General features: G+C 42.4%; 1 protein-coding gene across 8 annotated transcripts in view; it reads left to right on the forward strand.

The window, feature by feature from the left end:
• LOC137350342 (5'-AMP-activated protein kinase subunit gamma-2) overlaps positions 1–22,327 on the forward strand; it is a 510,855-nt gene that overhangs the window by 464,736 nt on the left and 23,792 nt on the right. For all 8 annotated transcript variants that reach the window (XM_068015054.1, XM_068015056.1, XM_068015052.1 and 5 more), the window contains 2 exons: positions 11,672–11,717; positions 17,667–17,721. In XM_068015054.1, coding sequence (XP_067871155.1) covers positions 11,672–11,717; positions 17,667–17,721 — 101 coding nt within the window. The remainder of the gene's footprint in view (positions 1–11,671; positions 11,718–17,666; positions 17,722–22,327) is intronic.

Here is a 22,327-nt window from a genome sequence, read left to right on the forward strand (position 1 = left end):
AATAAGCACTTGGAGAAACGTGAGTTATTTAGGGTCAGTTAGCATGTATTTCCAACAGGGAGGATTATAAATCCGGATCTGCTACAGTTAGCTCCTTGGATTCATTGGTGTCAGCCACCCACGTAACTAGTTTGTGCATCTTGTTTTTATCAGAGTTGGCACATGCTTCATATATCTAATTGTACAGTAGCAGGATCCAGAAATAACAGCAAAACCCTTTTCATGACCTGAACGGACTTCCATGTCTCTTGCACGTGTGTTTCCTCAATCTCTCTGAAAGTAGGCCAAGTTAAACAAGTTTTGCACCACCTAGTTTCAAGTCATTAAATCGCTTTATTCAAAGTAAAGCAAATGTACAGAGCAATGGTTCAGATTAAATTTTCTTGGCTCAATCGAGACACCTGATCTTTGCATGGTGATGAAAGCATAATTAACTTGTGATGCTAACCCGCTTGAGGGGATTTGTCTTAAAAACGTAGAGAACATCCTCTCTGCATTTTGCTCTGCAGGCCATCCAGAGAGCCTTATTTGGTGACTATGTTCTGTTTTTAAAAACACTTTCCATCAAAATACCCGTCACCCCCTCAGACTGATCAATGGGTTTTCCAACACAATAAAGAGAAGTATTTTTCCGCATACCCAGGCAAATTAATAAGTTGCTCAATGTTTCGTTTGAGAGAAGCAACTTCCAATTATCATTTAAACTACATTTTGTCTGGGTGCTTCTATTTTCTTTCAAGATAGTGAAAATGTACATTGCTTTGACCACCTCCAGGCGCGTATCCATTGTCTCTCGAGATAAGGAGGCCCAAAAGAAAGAAAGAAAAAAAGAAACATTGCTTTTAACAACCTAGCATTAAAAGTAACTTTTTCTCAATTCCATTTTGTGGGCAGATGGTCAAAAAAATCCAGTAGCACGACCAGGAAGATTGAGCTGTACCATTCCTTATACCCTGGAATATAGAATGAGAGGCTAGATTAAAAAAATAACTATTTAATGTGATCTTTATGGATTTTCAGAAAGCATTTGTTAACATGGCAGATAAGATGTCAAAGATAATGGAATATAGAATTAAAGGAAATGTGGTCACATTGATAGTAAAGGTTGGAAGGCAGAAAGAAAAAGGTATGTGGGAAGGAGTGGTCCTTGAAGATCTATGTTGTTGCTCTTATTTACTATAAAAATTATTGAGATTTAGGTATTCAGAGAACAATGTTGCAATTTAACGATACCAGGACCCTGAGTTTCTTCAGACTTTCTGCTGCTGTGCCAGTGTAATTTAATCAGGAGTGCAGTGGAAACGCCATTTGCACGCATATGCAGGGTTTCCACAGCACGTCTGATCAAGTGATGGCAGTACAGCAGCAGAAAATCTAAGGAAATTCAAAGCCCAGGTTGTGGGTTATGGCAAATTGTGTAATTTAGGATTATGAAAGACTGCAGCAGTACATAAATAGACTAGCAGAATGACTGATGGTGTTCGGTATGATAAAGCAGCGCATTTTGGGAGTGAGAACAAGGAAAGGAAATGCACCTGGAATGCTAAGAGTTCAGTGGTGTGGAGGAGCAGAGGGAACTTTGTGGGAAGATGACTTTGTGGTGAAATGACAAGTGGCATGTTTGGGAGGTGGCAGTATAAGTAGATAAGGCCATACAGATCCTTCTGGTTTTATATCTAGTGGTTTAGAATGTAAAAGCAAGGAGGTAATGTGGAACTTGCCCAAGACCTCGGGCAGCAGTTGGATATTGTGGGCAGTTTTTGGTACCCCAGTTCAACCAGATTGCATAAGCACAGTCACTGTCGCCTTCTGGACTAGAGGATTTTTCCCCCCAGTTGGCCTTGGGTTTTCATTTTCTTTTACCTCTTCTGGGAGATGACCTGGCTGCTGGTGGGTAGGGGGTGTCGTGTTGTGTCAGATGTCATGACTATGTGCTGCAGGCTTGAAGCACCAAATGGTTTCTGCCTGCCTGTTATTTTTGTATGTTGATATCGAAAGGATATTAAAGCAAAGGAAAACGTGTAGCATAGAGCTGCTAGAATGTTATCAGGCATGCGAGGGTTATGGTTATTGAGGAAGACTTGAGAACTTGGGCCTTTTATTTTCCCTTAAAGCTGAGAAGGTTAAAAGGTGACTTGATGGAGGTTTTCACAGTTATGAAGGGCTGTGGTAAAATAATTAGCTTGTGTACACTGGGGTGCTATAACAAGAGGGCATTAACTTAAAATAATCTCAGTTAAAAGGTAGGTGGGTTTTTGTTGAAGCATAACCCATAAATCAGATAAACTAGAGGAATATTAAAAGTTATAGAAGTAAGCAGGACTGGGCTAGGAGGCTCGTGAGTGGAAAAACACCGGCGCAGACTTTATGGGCCAAATGGCTTGTTCCTGTGCTCTAACAGGCCATGATTCTAAGACTCCAGTACTTGACTAATCGCAAACTATGAGCAGAAATAGTTGTTCAAAGGTCAAGTACGCAGAAGTGCTGTGAAAGTACAGACTAAGTAAACTATACTGGTGAACTTGGTGGGAATTACTCACTGATCCTGTGTCTTGATGAATGCGAGTGTAGTACTGAAATTCACAAGATGAATTTCATGGGGTATCGCCCATCAGGGACAAAGGACTTCAGGGCAGAATGAGACAGCTGATCCTGTAGTCAGGGCAGTGACAGGCCATATGAATGGACCTCCCACTCAGGGCAGTCAATACAAATTCTGATAAATGGACCTATCAAAAGATCAACCTCAGAGGCACATTTTGCAAACAGTCCGCTGGAAAACGAGAAAAATACTTAGTGAAATAACCAACAAAAGTTTTTTATTTTGGCTCAGCATCTTTTATTGAACTTAACTATTTTGTACATGGTAAGAGGCAGCCTGTGGGCTGACAACTGAACTAATTATCTAAATAGCTATGCCTAATTAAAGTATGTTTTATGTATGACAGTTCCTTGAAATAGATGGTGACGTTTTCAGTACCGTCCAGGTTTTAAATAGACCTCGTACCTAAAGATATTTACAGGATTACTCTTCTCAGCAACAAATTATTAAGGAGCTTCAAAGAAACTCTGCTGAAACGTTATGCTCCCAGTCCTGTCGTTCAAACTCCGCTTCCCCCTTACAAGTTTTGTCAACTTTGAGCTGGTGGTAACACTTTTCACCTCCCGAGTCAGAAGGTAGTGAATTTAAGCTGTTGAATAGAAATTTGAGCTCATAATGCAATCTGATACTCCATTGTAATACTGAAAGAGCACTGCATTGTCAGAAGTGTCATTCTTTGACATTAAACCAAAACTCTGTCTTCTGTTGGATCGGATCCCAATGCGTGGCATGAATGAGAGGGGGGGGGGAAGCCCAAATGGGAGGATTTGACTGCGGTCTTGGTGGCACACAGCCCTGGAAAAAGCGCAGGGAAACACCCGGTATAATTGCAGCTGTGGTTAATGTTAGTCCCTTTGGACTCCTGGATAGAAAATTTCTAATTTGAATGCAGTCAAGTAGAAGAGCGATTTCCCCCACAAAATAGTGAAAAGGGCAAATTGGATTAGTGAGTTTTGCTTGTGTTGCACTTCAACATAACCAACACACAGTTCTACTGGTTAAATTGGCAGCGACATATTGCCTGCCAAACTTTGCCAATTTTGTTTCAACTTCATTTGTGATGAGTCAATTGAACCATTTCAAGACATTGTTATTATTCATGATTATAGTTTGCACAATAATGAAATGTACCCTTGTAAACCCATTTACTTTTTTATTTTCCATGAGGTTAACCTGCGAGTCCACACTATGAATGGCAGTTTGACACCATGTACATAAAAGACCATCCATAATGCAAAGTGTTTTATGTTTAGTTGCGTTTTTAGGAAAGTTTACAGAGTAAAATGTTCTCTGTTCCTACAGCATTCCTTACAGCGGAACTAGTATGCTTCTATATTTTTGAGTATGCTGACAAAATAAGTGGAGATGGTAGAAGTAATGGATTGGGTGAAAATTGATAGGAAGAGTGTACTAGAAAAGCTGGCTATGCTTAAGAGTGGATAAGTCGCCTGATCTGGGTGGCTTGCATCCCAGGTTTTTTTTTCATATCCTTTCACGGGATGTGGATGTCACTGGCAAGGCCAGCATTTGTTGCCATCCCTAACTGACCTTGAACTGAGTGGCTTGCTGGACCATTTCAGAGGGCAGTTTAAGAGTCAACCACATTGCTGCAGAGCAGGTAAGGATGGCAGATTTCCTTCCCTAAAGGACATTAGTGAACCAAATGGATTTTTACGGCAATCAATGATCATTTTATGGCACCATTACTGAGACTAGCTTGAAATTCCAAATTTTTGATTAATTGAATTTAAATTCCAGCAGCTGCCATGGTGGGATTTGAACCCATGTCCCCAGGGGTCTCTAGATTACTAGTCCAGTGACGTTACCACTGCATCACTTCTAAAGGAAGTTGTGGTTGAGATAGTGCAAGGCCTTGCCATAATCTTCCAATCTTCCCTAGATATGGGGGACGTGCCAGAGGGTTGGAGAGTGGCAAAATGTGACACCCTTAGTCAAGAAAAGGTGTAAGGACAGTCGTAGCAACTACAGACCAGTTAGTTTAATTCAGTGGTGAGTAGGTTTTAGAAGCAATAATCAGGGGGAAAAAAATCAATAGGCACTTGGAGGTGTGAATTAATTAAGGAGAGCCAGAACAGATTTATAAAAGACAGATCTTAGTTGACTAATCGAATTGAGAAAAATTGGCTGTCCATTGAAGCTCCTTGGTCTCATCTGCTCCTTCCATGACCACATGCGCTGCACTGTGCAGTTTGATGGCTCCATTTCCGACAGTTTTGGAGTGAAGAATGGAGTGAAACAGGGTTGTGTCCTAGCTCCACACTATTTGGTGGCATCTTCTCCCTGCTCCTGACCTTCGTCTCCCTGCAGATATGGAAGGAGTCTACTTGCACACTAGGTCAGATGGCAAGCTCTACAATCTGTGAAGGCTGAAAGCGAAAACAAAACCACATCATGTCCTGATCAGAGAACTCCTCTACACTGATGCAGCGCTAGTCACTCCCTTGGAAACTCAGCTACAAGGACTCATGGACTGTCTCTCCCATGCTGTAACTTGTCCCCCTTGACTATAAGCGTGAAGAAAACCATAGTCATGGAACAAGGTGTTGCAACTCTTTCCCCCGATCGCACAAAACTGGAAGTGGTTAGCAAATTTTGCTACCTTGGGTCCACGGTGACGAGCAGTCTGTCCCTTGATGCTTTAGCTCTGCAGCTACCACCTTTGGCCGACTCGCGAAGCGCACATGGGATAACACCAAGCTGAGCCTTAGGACTAAGCTTATAAGGCCTGTGTTCTGAGCACCTTGTTGTATGGCTGTGAAACATGGGCTACTTACAGCTAACAGTAAAAGAAGCTCAATAATTTACATCTTCACTGTCCGTGGCGCATAATGGGTATATCCTGGCAGGACAAAATCACAAATGTGGCATTCCTCTCAAAGGCAAAGCTCCCAAGTGCATTGGCATACCCGAAGACCTTCTGTATAGTGAGGTAGCTGGGGCCAGGCGACTAGTGGGGCGCTCAAAGCTCCGCTTCAAGGGTACTTGCAAGCGTGACATGAGTCTAAATGTCAACTTTTGCACCTATGAGTCAAGAGCTGGCGGAAGAGGGAAATGGTGACACATCCTGTGGACTGGTGTGCACTACCACGATGACCAGTTGCTGCAGCAGCTTGGCAACAGGTGCTAATGTCTAAACCAACAATTCTCCGCGTCACTTGGTACCTTCTGGTGCAGCACTTGTGGCACAACCTGTCTCTCAAGGATTAGTCTTCACAGCAAAAGTGTACCCAAGAGAAGACGCCCCACCTAAATGGATTGTTTGCTGTTTGTCCATCATGTTTCACAAATGGAAGAATGCCAACCAGTCTAACTGAATCTTTTGATGAAGTAATAGAGATGATTGATGAAGGGAATATGGTGGATGTTGTCCTTTGAATTTTAGGAACGCCTTTAATAAAGTACCACATAAAAGGCTGGTGAACAAAATTGAAGCTCATGGAATAAGGAGGGTCAATGTTAACCTGGATGAAAAAGAATTGGCTTAAGGACAGAAAACAGCGAGTGGTGGTGAATGGTTGTTTTTCAGACTGGAGGATGGTAGATGTTGGGTTTCCCAAGAGTCAGTGCTGGGAACACTGCTTTTTTGATTGATACAGAGTAAAAATCTCAATTTTCTGGTGATATCAAACTTGAGGATTTGGCAGACATTAAGGAATAATACCAGTTGACTCCAACAAGACATAAATAGGCTAGCAGAATGGGCAGACAAGTGGCAAATGGAATTTAATACAGGAAAGTGTGAGGTGATGATGCATTTCGGCAGAAGCGATATCGTGAGGCAATGTAGACTTAATGGTACAGTTCTAAAGAGTGTGCAGGGAAAGAGGGACTTTGGGATTCATGTGCATCGATCTTTGAAGGCAGCAAGACATTGAGAGTTGTTAGTAAAGCATATAGGATCTTTGGCTTCATAGAGGTATTGAGTACAAAAGCAAGGAATTTATTTATTTAGAGATACAGCACTGAAACAGGCCCTTCGGCCCACCGAGTCTGTGCCGACCAACAACCGGTCATTGAATATTTTTAAGGCAGAGGTAGACAGATTCTTGATTGAACAAGGGAATCAAAGGTTATCGGGGGTAAGCAAGAAAGTTGAGCCCACAGTGCGGCACAGTGGTGCAGTGATTAGCACCGCAGCCTCACAGCTCCAGGGACCTGGGTTCGATTCAGAGTACTGCTTGTGTGGAGTTTGCAAGTTCTCCCTGTGATCGCGTGGGTTTTCGCCGGGTGCTCCGGTTTCCTCCCACTGCCAAAGACTTGCAAGTTGATAGGTAAATTGGCCATTATAGGCAGAGGGTGAAGGTTGAGGGTTATTTTTGCAATTGGAAACCTGTGACCAGTGTTGTACCACAGAGATCGGTGCTGGGACCCTTGCTGTTTGTAGTGTGCATTAATGATTTAGACGTGACTATAGGAGGTCTGATCAGTTCGCAGATGACACAAAAATTGGTGTCATAAATAGTGAGGAGGAAAGCCTTGGATTACAGGACGATATAGTTGGGCTGGTAAGATGGGCAGAGCAGTGGCAAATGGAATTTAATCCTGAGAAGTGTAAGGTGATGCATTTTGGGAGGACTAACAAGGCAAGGGAATAGACAATGGGTGGTAGGACCCTGGGAAGCACAGAGGGACCTTGGTGTACTTGTCCATAGATCACTGAAGGCAGCAACACAGTTAGATAAGGTGGTTAGGAAGGCATATGGGATACTTGCCTTTATTAGCCGAAGCATAGAATATAAGAGCGGGGAGATTATGATGGAGCTGTATAAATGCTAATTAGGCCACAGCTGGAGTACTCTGTACAGCTCTGGTCGCCGCACTATAGGAAGGATGTGATTGCACTGGAGAGGGTGCAGAGGAGATTCACCAGGATGTTGCCTCGGCTGGAGCATTTCAGCTATGGAGAGAGACTGGATAGGCTAGGGTTGTTTTCCTTCGAGCAGAGACGGCTGAGGGGGGACCTGATTGAGGTATACAAAATTATGAGGGGCATTGATAGGTTAGATAGGAAGAAACCTTTCCCTTAGCGGAGGTGTCAATAACCAGGGGGCATAGATTTAAGGTAAGGGGCAGGAGGTTTAGAGGGGATTTGAGGAAAAGTTTTTTCACCAGAGGGTGGTTGGAATCTGAAACACACTGCCTGAAGAGGTGGTAGAGGCAGGAATCCTCACAATATTTAAGAAGTATTTAGATGAGCACTTGAAAAGCCATAGCATACAAGGCTACGGGCCAAGTGTTGGAAAATGGGATTAGAATAGATGGGCTTGATGGCCGGCGCAGACACGGTGGGCCGAAGGGCCTGTTTCTGTGTTGTAGAACTCTGATTCGATGACTAAATAGTATAAACTTAACCCTAAACTCTGTTTTTATACTTATCTAGAAATAATGCATGACCGTGTTGTGGATAGTATTGCTTTATGACATCTTCTGACTTATTTCATCCCCTTTGGTTTGTTGGAAACTGGTGCTGAAGTATAATGTAGATTTTGGTTGAGTGGGCGGAAAAGTGGCAAATGGAATTCAATCCAGAGAAGTGTGAGGTAATGCTTTTGGGGAGGGCAAATAAAGCGAGGGAATATACAATAAACGGGAGGATATTGAGAGGGCTAGAAGAAGTGAGAGACCTTGGAGTGTTTGTCCACAGGTCCCTAAAGGTGGCAGGACAGGTCGATAAAAGTGGTGAAGAAGGCATTTGGAATGCTTTCCTTTATTGGCCGAGGTATAGAATACAAAAGCAGGAATATAATGTTGGAACTGTATAAAATGCTGGTTAGGCCACAGCTGGAGTATTGCGTGCAGTTCTGGTCGCCACATGATAGAAAGGACATCATTGCTCTGGAGAGAGTACAGAGGAGATTTACAAGGATGTTACCAGGGCTTGAAAGTTGCAGCTACGAGGAAAGATTGATAGGCTAGGGTTGTTTTCCTGAGAACAGAGGAGGCTGAGGGGGTAACTTAATTGAGGTGGACAAAATTATGAGGGGCCTAGATAGAGTAGACAGGAAGGACCTGTTTCCCCTAGCGGAGAGGTCAGTTATCAGAGGACACCGATTTAAGGTGATTGGTAGAAGGATTAGAGGGGACATGATGAAAAACTTTTTCACCCAGAGGGTGGTGGGTGTCTGGAATTCCCTGCAGGAATGGTGGTGGAGACAGAAACCCTCAATTCTTTTAAAAGGTACCTGGACATGCACCTGAGGTGTTGTAACCTGCAAGGCTATGGACCTGGTGCTGGAAGGTGGGATTAGATTGGGCAGCTAGTTTTTTCAGCCAGCACGAACACGACTGGCTAAATGGCCTCTTTCTGTGCCGTAATTTTTCTATGGTTCTATGGTAGATGTATAAGGAAAGGACTTGTGCTTATACAGCACCTTTCATGACTTCTGGATGTCCCAAAACACTTAACAGCCATCCAGTACTTTCGAAATGTAGTTGCCATTGTTGGGGTGGTTGAGGCAAATAGCATACAAGAGAAAGCTAGATACACACGAACAAGAAAGGAGTCGAAGAATATGCTGATGGAGTTCAATAAAGAGCGGTGGGAGGAGGCTCGTGTGGAGCATAAGCACCAACATAGAGCAGTGGGCCAAATATCCTCGTTCCTGTCATGTGCATTCAGTGTAATTCAATGCATGTTTTTTTGTTCATTCTACATATGTAATGTGGGGAAACGAGTCGGCCAATTTGCGTACAGTAAGGTTGCACAAACAACAAGATAATGACGGGATAATCTATTTTTAGTGATTTTAATTGAGGGGTAATTACTGGCCAGAAGTGCCTCTACATAATTGTATGGGTATGATACTGTACCGAACATGAAAATGCACTGATTTTGCAAATTGGGAGCAATTTCACATTCTGGAGAAATCCAGATTTTATTCATCATTTCTTTTCCTTGATCATGCAGTATTCTGTAATATTGGTTATTGCTAGGAATAAAAAGTTTATATTGTGTACCTTCACACATTATACGAACATACAAATTAGGAGCAGGAGTAGGCCACTCGGCCCTTCGAGCCTGCTGTGCCATTCAGTAAGTTCATGGCTGAACTGATTACTCTACATTTCCACATGCCTCTAATAACCTTTCACCCTTTGCTCATCAAGAATCTATCTTGCTCTGCCTTAAAAATATTCAAGACTCTGCTTCCACCACCTTTTGAAGAAGAGAGTTCCAAAGACACAACCCTCAGAGGAAAGATTTCTCCTCATCTCTGCCTTAAATGGGCGACCCCTTATTTTCAGTGACCCTAGTTCTAGATTCTCCCACAAGGGGAAACATCCCTTCCATATCCATCCTCTCAAGACCCCTTAGGACCTTGTATGTTTCAATCATGTTGCCTCTTCCTCTTCTAAATTCCAGTGGATACAAGCCTAGCCTGTCCAGTCTTTCCTTTTAAGACAGCCCGCCCATTCCAGGTATTAGTCTAGTAAAAAAAAAAAATAAAAGTAAAATGCTGCGGATGCTGGAAATCTGAAATAAAAACAAGAATTGCTGGAAATACTCAGCAGGTCTGGCAGCATCTGTGGAGAGAGAAGCAGAGTTAACGTTTCAGGTCAGTGACCCTTCTTCAGAACTGGTTTCAGCAAATTTAGCAACCATACCTTCAGTCCCTTCATCTAAGTCATTTATATAAATTGTAACAAGTTGAGGCCCTGGCACAGATCCCTGTGGCACACTACTCGTTACATCTTGCCAACCAGAAAATAACCCATTTATTCCTACTCTGTTTCCTGTTAGCTAGCCAATCTTTTATCTGTGCCAATATGTTACCCCCTATACCATGAGCTTTTATTTTCTGCAATAATCTTTGATGTGGCACCTTATCAAATGCCTTCTGGAAATCTAAGTACAATACATGCACAGTGGCGCAGTGGTTAGCACCGCAGCCTCACAGCTCCAGGGACCCGGGTTCGATTCTGGGTACTGCCTGTGCGGAGTTTGCAAGTTCTCCCTGTGTTTGCGTGGGTTTCCTCCGGGTGCTCTGGTTTCCTCCCACATGCCAAAGACTTGCAGGTTGATAGGTTAATTGGCCATTATAAATTGCCCCTAGTGTAGGTAGGTGGTAGGGAAATATATAGGGACAGGTGGGGATGTGGTAGGAATATGGGATTAGTGTAGGATTAGTATAAATGGGTGGTTGATGGTCGGCACAGACTCGGTGGGCCGAAGGGCCTGTTTCAGTGCTGTATCTCTAAACATAAACAAACAAACATCCACCAATTTCCCCTTTATCCACAGCACATGTAACTCCCTCAAAGAACTCCAATAAATTGGTTAAACATGATTTCCCTTTCACAAAAGCATGTTGACTCTGCCTGATTACCTTGAATTTTTCAAAATGTCCTGCAATATTGTCTTTAATAATAGCTTCTAACATAAGACAGATGTTAAACTAACTGACCTGTAGTTTCCTGCTTGCTGTCTCCCTCCCTTTTTGAATAAAGGAGTTACATTGGATATTTTCCAATCTAACGGAACCTTCCCTGAATCTAGGGAATTTTGGAAAATTAAAATTAATGCATCACTTATCTCACTAGCCACTTCTTTTCAGACCCTAGGATGAAGTTTGCAAATGTTCAGGCACCAATTTAGATTAATAGATCAGTTCTGAGGAAGGGTCACTGACCTGAAACATTAACTCTGCTGCTTTCTCCACAGATGCTGCCAGACCCGCTGAGTATTTCAAGCATTTCTTTTTTTTATTTAAATTTTCCAGCATCTGAAGTATTTTGCTTTTATTATAGATTAATATACCTACTTGTTTCTAGCAAATACAATATCTTGAAAGAAACTAAAGAGCTCAAATAAAATTAATACTGTTTAGTTGTCCAAGTTTATATTAACCTTTTCTATTTGAAGCAAACATGATGTCAGATTGGGCCCATTGCTTCAACCTGGGTTGTTCAAACTGACATTTTGCCCTTTCAATTACTCAGTTACATATCCCAGTATGTTCACTGGTATGCTGTTCAAATAGATAAATAAGCACTTGACTAAAATCTTTGGGATTGTTTCAATAGTAGATTATGATTTTTCCATTGTAGGTACAAATCTATGAGCTGGAGGAGCACAAGATTGAATCATGGAGAGGTAAGAATAAGATACTAATTTATTTTTGACCCCTTGTAGCCTGTCTGATACTGTACCGAAAGGAGACATTCTTCATTTGTGAGCAGTGACAGTGATTCCTAACAATGAAGGATATCATAGCTAACCTCGATCCTGTTCACACATCTGCACTTTGGAGTATGGGCTACTGTACAGTGATTGTGAGCAGAAATCCTGTTTTTTTTTCATAATCCCAAATCCAGCATTGTTGCATTCAGCTGTAATGCTGCTGCTGGCCTGGCTGAAATAAGTGAATTCTGGGATCAAACCGAAGGCCTTCCTAATTTTCATGGTTCATAAGCAACAGGTTTACCTCTGAGTCATCTAGACTGCTAAAATACTAATTTATATTCAATATTTTGTAAGTGTATTAATGAGACCATTTCACAAATAATTTGCTGTGTCTGGCATTTGTAAATGATGAGATACAACTAAAATCACTTGAATTGTTCTATTTATCTTTTTATTGTATCCATCATCTTTAAAAGATGGAATTTGTCTGATGTGCTTTCTTTTGCCCATCACACTTCAAGCTTATGTCACGCTTTTTTAAAATAGTATCTGGGATCTCCATAACTGCTGAGTGACCTTTCCAGCTACACTTAAAACAGAAAGCCAGGGTTGTAAACTACATCTTGAAATGCAATTAAACCTTGCCAAGTGTTTACATAATAGAAGTTAGATACAAAGAGACGTAGTTTTACCTAAGAAGAATAGCATATTCTGCATTAAATGGTCCCAGCCAACATCCTGGCTGTTGTCCTGAAGACTTGAGCTGCAGAACCAGATGTGCCTGTAGCTAAGCCGTTCCAATACAGCTACAACACTGGCATCTATCTGACAAAGTATTAAATTGCACAGGACAGTATCCAGGCTTGGGTTGATAAGTGGCAAGTAACATTCGCGCCACACAAGTGCCAGGCAATGACCATCTCCAACAAGAGAGAATCTAACCATCTCCCCATGATATTCAATGGCATTACCATCGCTGAATCCCCCACTATCAACATCCTAGGGACTACCATTGACCAGAAACTGAACTGGAGTAGCCATATAAATACCGTGACGACAAGAGCAGGTCAGAGGCTAGGAATCCTGCAACGAGTAACTCACCTACTGACTCCCCAAAGCCTGTCCACCATCTACAAGGCACAAGTCAGGAGTGTGATGGAATACCCTCCACTTGCTTGGATGGGTGCAACTCCAACAACACTCGAAGCTCGACACCATCCAGGACAAAGCAGCCCGCTTGATTGGCACTCCATCTACAAACATTCACTCCCTCCACCACCGACGCACAGTGGCAGCAGTGTGTACCACCTACAGGATGCATTGCAGCAACGCACCAAGGTTCCTTAGACAGCACCTTCAAAAGCCGCGACCTCTACCAACTGGAACGACAAGGGCAGCAAATGCATGGGAACACCACCACCTGCAAGTTCCCCTCCAAGTCACACACCATCCTGACTTGGAACTATATCGCCGTTCCTTCACTGTCGCTGGGTCAAAATCCTGGAACTCCGTTACTAACAGTGCTGTGGGTGTACCTACCCCACGTGGACTGCAGCGGTTCAAGAAGGCAGCTCACCACCAGCTTCTCAAGGGCAATTAGGGATGGGCAATAAATGCTGGCCTGGCCAGCGATGCCCACATCCCATGAATGAATTTTTTAAAAAGGTATCATATCCACAAAGAGCAGGACAAGTCCAATCCAGCCAGTTACTCCTCCGTCAGCCTACACTCAACCATTAGCAAAGCGATGGAACGTGCTATGAAATGGCCACCTACTCTCCAATAACCTGTTCACTGATGCTCTGTTTGGGTTCCGCCAGGGCCACTCTGCCTCAGACCTCATTACAATCTTGGTTCAAAAATGGACAAAAGAGCTGAGAGTGACTGCCCTTGATATCAAGGCAGCATTTTGACTGTGTGGCGTGTAGGAGCCTTAGCAAAATTGAAGTCAATGGGAATCAGGGAAAATTCTCTACTGGTTGGGGTCATGCCTAGCATAAAGGAAGATGGTTGTGGTCGTTGGAGGCCTATCATCTTAGCTCCAGGATGTGCCGCAGATGTTCCTCAGGGTATTGTCCTAGATCCAATGATCTACAGCTGCTTATTAATGACCTTGCCTCCAACATAAGGTCAAAATGGGGATGTATGATGATTCAGTTCCTTTTCACAACTCCTCAGTTACTGAAGCAGTCCGTGCTCACATGTAACAAGACCTTGACAACATTCAGGTTTGGACTGATAAGTGGCAAGTAACATGAATACCACAAAAGTGCCAGGCAATGACCATCTCCAGCAAGAGAGAATCCAACCATCTCCTCTTGACATTCAACAGCATGACCATCGCTGAGTCCCTCATCACCAAAATCTTGGGGTTTACCATTGACCAGACGCTTAACTGGAGCAGCCATGTAAATACAGTGACTACAAGAGCAGATCAGAGGTTGCCTATTCTGCGCAAAGTTTCTCACCTGAATCCCAAAAGCTTGTCCACCATCTACAAAACACATCAGGAAAGTGATGGAATACTCTCCACTGGATGGGTGTAGCTCCAACAACAATCAAGGAGCTCGTCACCATCCAGGACAAAGCAGCCCACTTGATCGGCACCCCATCCTCCACCTTCAACATTCACTCCCTCCACCACCGGTGCACTGTGGCGTCAGTGTGTACCATCTACAAGATGCACTGCAGTAACTCACCAAGCTTTCTTCCCAAACCCAAGTTAATCACCCTCCAAGTTACACACCATCCTGACTTGGAACAATATCACTGTTCCTTTACTGTTGCTGGATCAAAATCCTGGAACTCCCAACCAACAGCACTGTGGAAGTACCTTCGCCACACGGACTGCAGCAGTTCAAGAAGGTGATTCATCACCACTTTCTCTAGGGCATTCGGGATGGACAATAAAAGCTTGCCTTAGCATAGATGCCAACATCCCGTGCATAATTTTTTTTTAAATGGTCTGTCGTGGTCCTAATGAAACAGCATATCATCTAACCTACCACGTGTCAACAAGTAATTCAGCCACTTAATAATATATACATTCTATTTCCTGAGTAGTAGTAGTTTCATAAATAACCACCTTTCCTATCAGAAAACTGGCTGAAATTATGCATTTGTTTCCTCAAATTATTTTAGAAGAACCTGGAGTTTCACATATAGCATAGGCAAGGTATATATACATTGCTGTACAGATTGCCCCACTTCATATTTCCATATCCTGAAGAATCTAAAAAAAGATTCAAATTCCAGTTATGAGCAATGAGGAAAATTTACCAAGTTAAAACTGAACCAACAACTTTTGTCCAAAAAGTTTTTCCCCTTCCATTTTCTTTGTCCATAAATATCTAAGCCTCAGCATCCCGCAGAAAGCCTGGGTTTGGAGTTGATATTTATTCCAAACCTATGAATGTCAGTTTCAAGGGTTATCAGCTAACCTGCAGCTCCCAGGATATCACAACAGATTTGCTAGTAATGTATTAAAAATTGTACATCAGTATACGTACACATGCCACACTTTGCAATGGATATGAAAACAATCCTAAGGTCCTGGTGCTTCTAACAAGTCTGAAACTGACTGCAGATTCCAATCTTAAACAGTCCCTGGTGAAACAGCAATAAGCTCTGAATGATCCCAATTTCTACTTACTAAACAAACATTGTGGTCTTAAAGAAACACAGCTGCACCTCGGCACAAGAAAACCTTGTGCATCACATACTATAACACTTTTGTCCTTAACGTGTTATCGTTAGACTTGCTATGAGCAACACCATGGGTGATCCGTTAATAAATGCAGCTTTCCTTTCGATTCCCCTTCTGTCCCCCTGCTCTCTTTTAAGGTGTAGGTGTACAATTCTGCAGATGCTGACACCACAGTCAAGTGGTATTTTCTTCACTTGATGAGCCTAGACCATAAGTGTTGGCATTTATTGTAGACCTCTCTGCCTTTCTACTATTCTCCTCTTTAAGACGCTCCTTAAGATCTTCTACTTTTGCTAAGCTTTTGGATGCCTGTCCTAATATCCACTTAATGTGACTCGGTGTCAAATTTTGTTTGATAACGTCAGCAACTCCTTATATAGAGCCTTTAAAGTAATAAAATGTTCCTGTGAAAAACTTTTTGGGGCATTTCACTATATTGAAGGTGTTGTATAAATGCAAATTACTGTTGGCATGCTGGCAACTTTGGATGGCATCACACGTGTTCCCACGCAAACATACTTTGCAGCAGTAGTCACTGGCTAACTATGAGGAACAGGTACCATAGCTTTTTTTTTAACGTTTTGGACAATCCCTAAAAAAAAAAGAGTCAGAGGCCAATTATAGGCTTCAACTTCTGTCCCAGTTGAGATTCACTGACAAACTCTGCACGTTTTGGTCTATTCTGAGGGGATCAGGACCACACCATATGGAGCCCCCAACTTGAGAAATGAAGGACATTGCTTCTGCAGGCCTCGACCTGTGCACTGCTGAAGTGAGAGGGTGAGGGAGTATTATCAATTAGGAGTTGATCAGTCACACTCCCTTGTGGTTTTTAAATTTTTTAATTCCCACCCCTCCGCACATCACAGCAACACTGCACTACAGGCTTATGACGTTTCTAGAATATGCCATTGCAATTGCACAGATTTACTGGAAATACATTAGTAACTTGTTTGTACCTCATTTGGATTGACCTATAGGACAGCTCCTATCACTTCCAGCAAGAAATCTCAGCAGAGTGGCAGGAGGTCAGTCAAATAAATCTCCCTGTCCAAATGGAGGCAACTGGCATAGCTTCCAGGTAAACTCCGCCCCTGGTCTCCCAAAAAACATGATCCTGTGATGGTCCAAATTAATGTTGACAAAAAATATTCAAGATGGTGTAGGTAGTTGAAGGAGCTGCATGCTTGCATACTTCTTTTGGCCATCATTTCTTTGTTAATTGTATATCAGTTGTGTTTAATTCTATCCAGGTGGAGGGCATTGATTAGGGTTTCACTTGAGCACATACAAAGAGGCACTTACTGAAACTGTTGTGGTTGAGTTAGGAGGTCTGTGCTTGTAATATTTCACTCTGCAAATAAAGGTTAAACTGAATAAAGATTGGCTCCAGTATCATCCTTCACGAACTGACTTTCTGGAATCTAACATCCTTTATTATGGTGCCATATGTACAAATATCTGTTATATCAAAATCATCAATATTTAGGGAGCAGTTGGCAAATACCATGGTAAGAATCACATTGCTGTCTTTTGAGGTTAGCTCTGTGAAAGTATGCAGTATCTTCAGCTGTCTTTTGCTTGTTCTGGAACATTTTGTATCAACTTTAATTTGAAACATTTATGATCACGTTACTCACTGATCTGTTTTGGCGACCATGTCAGGATAGTGCTGGAGAAAAGCATTTACATCCACTGATAGGTTAAAGTAATGTAGTTAAGCACCATCACAAGAAACCATGTGTACACAATGGGAAGGAAGTCATGGCCTTGCTGAAGTGGTGAATGAAAACGAGTCACCCCAGCCTGCTCTCAGGTGACATACACATTTAATTTCCCCCCCCCCATATGGTAAGTTTGATCATTCTTGCTGCCTCCTTGCTGTCAAATGAAAATGACGCAAGCTAGTTTTTCTTTCATTTTGTCTTCCAATAAGGAGTGGCAAAAACAATATCTTATGTGATGAGTTTCTGTCTGACTAGCCAATATTAGAATCTCACTGGGAATCGTAGGGTGTGAACCTACATTCTATATCCGTAGCATTTTGCATTAGAACATCAACATACACTTCTTTGTGATCCTTTTACTCCGCTGTAGTTTTACGAATAATCTCGCCCTTGATCTAATTTTATGAACAATAAACGTCTTGACTATTTGAAACCTACCACATCTTATACAGTAGATCTGACATATGCTTTGCTTTCTCTCCTCAGAGCTTTATTTGCAAGAAACATTTAAGCCTTTAGTGAACATAACACCAGATGCAAGGTAGGTAAACCGCAATGCATAATTTTTAGCTTTAATGTGGTTGGTTTGTTTGCTCTTATCCACAAAAATTTTACGTCTATGCCTGTGGTACAAGTCGAAGAGCTGGTGGGGTGCGGGAGCTGTGGCTAGCCTCTGAAGACCAGGCATAGCGAGACCGTAGTCCAAGGATTGGTGAGGAATAGGATAAATATAGTGTCGATGGTTGGAGAGGACAAGCTAAACACTTTGATGTGATGTTGCTTTGGCTTTCTAGTTAGCAATAATTGGAATACTTTGCCTAAAACTTGCTAGTTAAGTAGAATTTTCAAGTGCAGCTGGCGGATATTTTCAAGGGGATCTAAAGGGTTGAATTTTGCAAACTTTTTATTGGAAGAGTTTTATTGGGGGGATCAAACATGACAAATGTAAGAAAAATTAAGCATTTCTAAACATTTAGCTTGATATTAGTATCTTTAATTCTGGCACGATACATAAACACTCAATAACCAGCCTCACTTTAAGATTTTGTCCCACCTTAACTCTGGCGGTTAGCTGGTTTTGTCTCCAGGTAGTTTGCTTGAGGTAGGGACCAAGTCGTTCAATTCAAATGCAAACATATGGTATTTTGTTCGGGTATCTGGCAGCTTTTTGAATTTAAAACAGTTATTTCAGTAACTGTTTGGCTCTGCTTACTGATTGTGGGTGTATACATTAGTCTGCACTTTTCAAATCATTATGTTTGATCTGGAATCATCTATTGCTTGACTGGAACTTCTGAAGAGAATAAGGTAAGCTGTACAACTTCCTTAGTGAGGAAAGGATTTCTTTTTTAAAAAGCTATGAGTAAAAAGTAAATGTAGTTATGGGTTTAGCAATAAATTTGCAAACCACTTTCTACTGTATGTATGGCAGAATGGATCAACAGCCTTAAGCCTGCTTTTTGTGGTATATAATAACAATTGGACATAAATGTAGGGACTTAATCAAGAAGTCTGCAGGCGACACAAAAATTGGCCATGTGGTTGATAGCGAGGAGGATAGCTGCAGACTGCTGGAAGGTATCAATGGTCTGGTCTGGTGGGCAGAAAAGTGGCAAATGGAATTCAACCAGGAGAAGTCTGAGGTGATGCATTTGGGGAGGTCAAACAAGGCAAAGGAATACACGATTAAGGGGAGAGTACTGAGATGTGTAGAGGAAGTGAGGGACTTTGGAGTGAATGTCCACAGATCCCTGAAGGGAGCAGACAGGTTGATAAGGTGGTTAAGAAGGCATATGGAATCCTTTCCTTTATTAGCCGAGGTATAGAATATAAGAGCAGGGAGGTTATGCTGGAAGTGTATAGATCACTGGATAGGCCACAACTTGAGTAGTGTGTGCAGTTCTGGTCACCTCATTACAGAAGGATGTAATTGCACTAGAGAGGGCACAGAGGAGATTTACGAGGATGTTGCTAGGACTGGAAAAATGTAGCTATGAGAAAAGATTAGATAGGCTGGGGTTGTTCTTGGAACAGAGGAGGCTGAGGGGAGATTTGATTGAAATGTGCAAAATTTTGAGGGGCCTGGATAGAGTGGAGGTGAAGGGCTTATTTACCTTAGCAGTGAGGTCAGTGACTAGGGGGCATAGATTTAAAGTGATTGGTAGAAAGATTAGAGACGAGAAGAGGAAAAGCTTTTTTTTTTCACCCAGAGGGTGGGAGGGGTCTATGTATCGGAGATTAAAAAGGCAAATGTTAGTTCTGTTTGGGGCCTTTTTACCCATTTTAAATCACTGCCTGCAAGGGTAGTAGAGGCAGAAACCCTCAACTCATTTAAAAGGTCTCTGGATATGCACCTCAAGTGCCGAAACATGCAGGGCTATAGACCAAATGCTGAAAAGTGGGACTAGGCTGGGTGGCCCATTTTTTTGGCCAATGCAGACACAATGGGCCAAGTGGCCTCTTTTTGAGCTGAAAACTTTCTATGAATCTATGATTCCAGAGACTTGAAGGCAAAAAAAGTGCAAGGTTATGCAGAAATAACAGGAGTGGAACTAATTGATAGCTTTTTCAAATAACCGGCACAATGAGCTGAATAGCCTCCTTTTGTGCTGTTTCAATCGATGATTTGAAAAAGGATAAAGGGGCCCCCCAAACAGAACTAACATTTGCCTTTTTATTTTTGATACAAAGGTGTTGATTTGGTTTATACATTAACAGTATATGTTACCTTGTAGGCCGTATAATGCAGTCTTCCATATAGGTCTATAATGGAATCTGCACTTAAGGTTATCTTCCTATGTAATAGCCCCACTTTATGGTCCCAAGCTGTGACCGGAGTAAGCTTGCATAGATTTATCATCTGAGTACTCCCAAATTGCGCCCATACTCTATTCTGACCAGTGAACTCCATAGAATTGCCAGACCAGGATCATCCAGGAGTGAGAGATTCTAGGATCCGCCAGCAGTCAGAGATTGCAGATTCTGGCCTGAAGTCAGGCAGTAGGCATAAGTTGGTTTTGTTGTACCTTCATGGTGACTAGTGCAGAAGCCAAACGAAAGGCAGGGGTTTTGTATTCTAGTCATGTGATGGTAGGCAGAGTTTGAATTCCAAAGAGGAGACCCCAGAACGTGTCATGGGAACAACACAGCCAAAGCCAGAGTTGCAGTTCTGAGGTGAGAGCCGCGCAAGCTGACCATTGTTGTGAGGAGCCAAGTGGCAGAGAGATATTTAACGCTCAACTTTCGTCGCAAGGTCAGTGCAGCTGCCAGGAACTAATCCAGTGCACTAATGGGTGGGTCATCAGTCAAACTGTGAATTGCTGCCAGTTCAGCTGGTCCTTTTGGGTGCCTGGAATTGACATACATTGTAGAGTTGATCAGACGCAGGTAGTGTTAAGCGATTGGTAAGTTTCAGTTTAGCTTTGGGGTTAGGCAGGCTGGCCCAATGTTGAGGAAGGTTCTGGAGCTTTCTGCCTGGTGAATACAGCCTTGTTTGGGTGTTTGCTCAAAACAAATCTTATACTTGTGCATAGAGGATGAAGGTGACCCAAAACTGGGTAGGTATTCTGGCATCAAAATGGTAGTAGTTCACAGGCCCAGTGAATAGGATGGGAGGTGTCTCATGATAATGTGGCTAATGTTGAAAACTCAGCCTGATGACTATTACTGGTACGATCTCAAGTCGCACCGCTCCACTGCACTGACTCTCTGTTGCCCTATTTAAGGAATATCGATAATCTGTTCATTTCTTCTATTATGTTACTATAAATAATTTCACTATTAATGTGGGAAGTTGACACTGAGACTAAGTGAAAATTCTGGGCTGGCAATATTCAGTCTCACAATGTTCTCTAAAGTCAGATATAGTTTACATTTGAGTTGGATAGTAATGTAATCCTCAGGATAGACCAGCTCACTCGGATAAGGCAGGTTTCCAAGATAAATCTCTCTTCTGTACAGGTGTTTCAGGAAGGAGAATCTCATTTATTGGTGATTTTATATATCTCTGAACTAGTTTCCGGATAGTAGTCGTTTACCGGGCTCACCGCGTCACTCTTCCTTCTTCATGCTTCTGCCCAGTGCATGCATGGGCTCAGCCACAGCTTGTAAATTAGAATTAGAATTAGAACATTACAGCGCAGTACAGGCCCTTCGGCCCTCGATGTTGCGCCGACCTGTGAAACCATCTGACCTACACTATTCCATTTTCATCCATATGTCTATCCAATGACCACTTAAATGCCCTTAAAGTTGGCGAATCTACTACTGCTGCAGGCAGGGCGTTCCACGCCCCTACTACTCTCTGAGTAAAGAAACTACCTCTCACATCTGTCCTATATCTATCACCCCTCAACTTGAAGCTATGTACCCTCGTGTTTGCCATCACCATCAGTGGAAAAAGACGCTCACTATCCACCCTATCTAACCCTCTGATTATCTTATATGTCTCTATTAAGTCACCTCTCCTCCTCCTTCTCTCCAACGAAAACAACCTCAAGTCCCTCAGCCTTTCCTCGTAAGACCTTCCCTCCATACCGGGCAACATCCTAGTAAATCTCCTCTGCACCCTTTCCATAGCTTCCACATCCTTCCTATAATGCGGTGACCAGAACTGCACGCAATACTCCAGGTGCGGTCTCACCAGAGTTTTGTACAGCTGCAGCATGACCTCATGGCTCCGAAACTCGATCCCCCTACTAATAAAAGCTAACACACCATATGCCTTCTTAACAGCCCTATTAACCTGGGTAGCAACTTTCAGGGATTTATGCACCTGGACACCAAGATCTCTCTGTTCATCTACACTACCAAGAATCTTCCCATTAGCCCAGTACTCTGCATTCCTGTTACTCCTTCCAAAGTGAATCACCTCACACTTTTTCAGTGGTAATTCCTATGAGATAGACTTTTAAATAAAAACACAGCTTACTCTTGTCAGTTCAGAGGAAAAATTATCAAGCTTGAGAACACCAAACAATCATCCCTTAGTGAATCCTTGTTCACTGCTTTCCAATTGTAAGGCAAAGAAACCAGCCAAACCGGTTTTCTTAGGTTTAAAGAAAAAAGGTTGAACTTTATTAAACTTAAACTTGGTTAACGTCTACGGATACGCGATGCGCCCACGCTAGCATGCATGCGCAATACAC

This window comes from Heterodontus francisci, chromosome 2 (genome assembly GCF_036365525.1).
Source record: "Heterodontus francisci isolate sHetFra1 chromosome 2, sHetFra1.hap1, whole genome shotgun sequence".
NCBI lineage: Eukaryota > Metazoa > Chordata > Chondrichthyes > Heterodontiformes > Heterodontidae > Heterodontus > Heterodontus francisci.